Source organism: Nicotiana sylvestris, chromosome 5 (genome assembly GCF_000393655.2).
Source record: "Nicotiana sylvestris chromosome 5, ASM39365v2, whole genome shotgun sequence".
NCBI lineage: Eukaryota > Viridiplantae > Streptophyta > Magnoliopsida > Solanales > Solanaceae > Nicotiana > Nicotiana sylvestris.
The window spans coordinates 74,889,423-74,891,246 of record NC_091061.1 but is presented as its reverse complement, the minus strand read 5'-3'; the positions used below and the strand labels follow the sequence as shown (position 1 = coordinate 74,891,246).

The following is a 1,824-nucleotide window of genomic DNA, read 5'->3' as shown; positions in this document are numbered from 1 at the left end:
GATATCATAAAGGATTTGGTCGCATTCTGGGACCCGACTCACAATGTATTTCATTTCTCAGATTTTGAAATTACCCCAACATTGGAAGAGATAGCCGGATACATCGGGGGTCCCAAGGTTCCTCTAAGACACCAGTACCTGATTGCTCCAAGGGACGTAGCCGTACACAAGTTCCTAGACTCTTTGAAAATAAGCAGGGGGGTTCACAACCCAGACTTGACAACTAGTTTTTGTACTTTGCGGTTTATATACAACAGATATGGCCATATAGGGGGGTTCAACAAGCCGGAAAACAAAATCTGTAGCAAAAGAAACCGCCTTAAGTGGGAAGAACATAGGTGTTTTGCATTCATGGTAGCCTTTTTGGGACTCCTAGTATTTCCTAGAAAAGACGGTAACATTGACATACGAGTATTTAGGGTTGTCAGCACTTTACTTACTCAGGCCAACAGCACCCTCGCACCCATGATAGTAGCTGAAAGCTTCCGCGCTCTCACAGCCTGCAAAGTCGGGGGAAACTTTTTTGAGGGATGCAATGTGTTGCTGCAGATGTGGATGATTGAACACCTATGTCGTCGTCCTCAATTTATGAGTTATGGGTCGACAGAGAAAACATGCATAGAGGAATTTTCTACGAGGATTGACGGAATCAGCTTACCAGAAGGGGTCACAGAATGGATAGCATGCCTCCGTTCGGTCACTACAAGCCAAATAGAGTGGACATTTGGATGGCTACCTGTGGATGAAATCATATATATGCCAGCCACTGGACCCAATTTCCTTTTGATGGGGCTCAGGAGTATCCAGCCCTATGCCCCTTATTGAGTTTTGAGGCAGTTGGGGAGATGCCAAATAGTTCCGAAAGATGAAGATCTTAGTGGCCAAGTAGTCGAGATCGGGCCCAACGGACAATTTCATGTATCAGCAGTCCGACAAATATGGAGCGAGTGTCAATACTTAACAGCAAATACATGTGTACATGATCGATCCAAAGGTGAAGCTTCGCCGGGATACCTTGCTTGGTATAGGAAAGAAATCAAGTTTGGGAGACCGGCCAAAAGACCCCATCTCCAGGAGTTCGTCAAGGCGTCGCATAGAACAGTGGGATTGGTTGGCTAAAGAACATGAGTACAGGGTTACAATAGGCAAGTTGGAGAAGCAAGTTATGGATTTAAAATTTGAGAACGATTTGCATATCGCTGCAGATGAGGGCAAGAAAAAGAGGCTAGCTAATGAAAATGAGGCCCTTCGGGCCCAGATTCGAAAAATGAAAATAGCGGCAGAAAGTACCGCCCGAAGTGATAAAGATGAAAAAATTATAGATAACCTGAGGCAGAAAGTGGGCGAATATAATTTTGATCTGAAGAAAGAAGAAAGTGAATTAACCAGGGCTCGAAAACAATTGGCTGAAAACTCGACAGAACAAGCACATCTGATAAAGCAGCTGAGAGAAAAGTATGACAATGAGGTTGCAGGACTAAAGAAAAGGGTCATCATCACAGAAAACAAAATGATCAAGCAAGCAAAGGACTTCAGGGTTGAAAGGGAACATTGTTACACGGCCTTGGCACAATTAGAAATAGATTTGTAACGACTTCAGGAGCGGAATCATGCGGTCGAGCAAACTTTGGAAGCCAGGGCCCAGCAGATTGGGCGTTTGTTACGAGAGAAAGGCATCATAAGAGAGAGAATTAGGAACATCGCCGACTACATCGTCATGAAATGCCATATCTATGAGGATATGACCCGTAATACCTTCTTCGCAGTAGTGATGACATTTGTTAAGAAGATAATGAGTGACTTGGACCGACTTCAAAGGGATCT

At 44.2% G+C, this 1,824-nt stretch overlaps 1 protein-coding gene across 1 annotated transcript; it reads left to right on the top strand.

The window, feature by feature from the left end:
- The first annotated feature begins 1,165 nt into the window (after positions 1 to 1,165).
- Positions 1,166 to 1,591, top strand: LOC138868834 (uncharacterized). The gene has a single exon (XM_070146406.1). It carries the CDS (start codon positions 1,166 to 1,168, stop codon positions 1,589 to 1,591), a length of 426 nt encoding a protein of 141 aa, XP_070002507.1.
- The last annotated feature ends 233 nt before the right edge of the window (positions 1,592 to 1,824 follow it).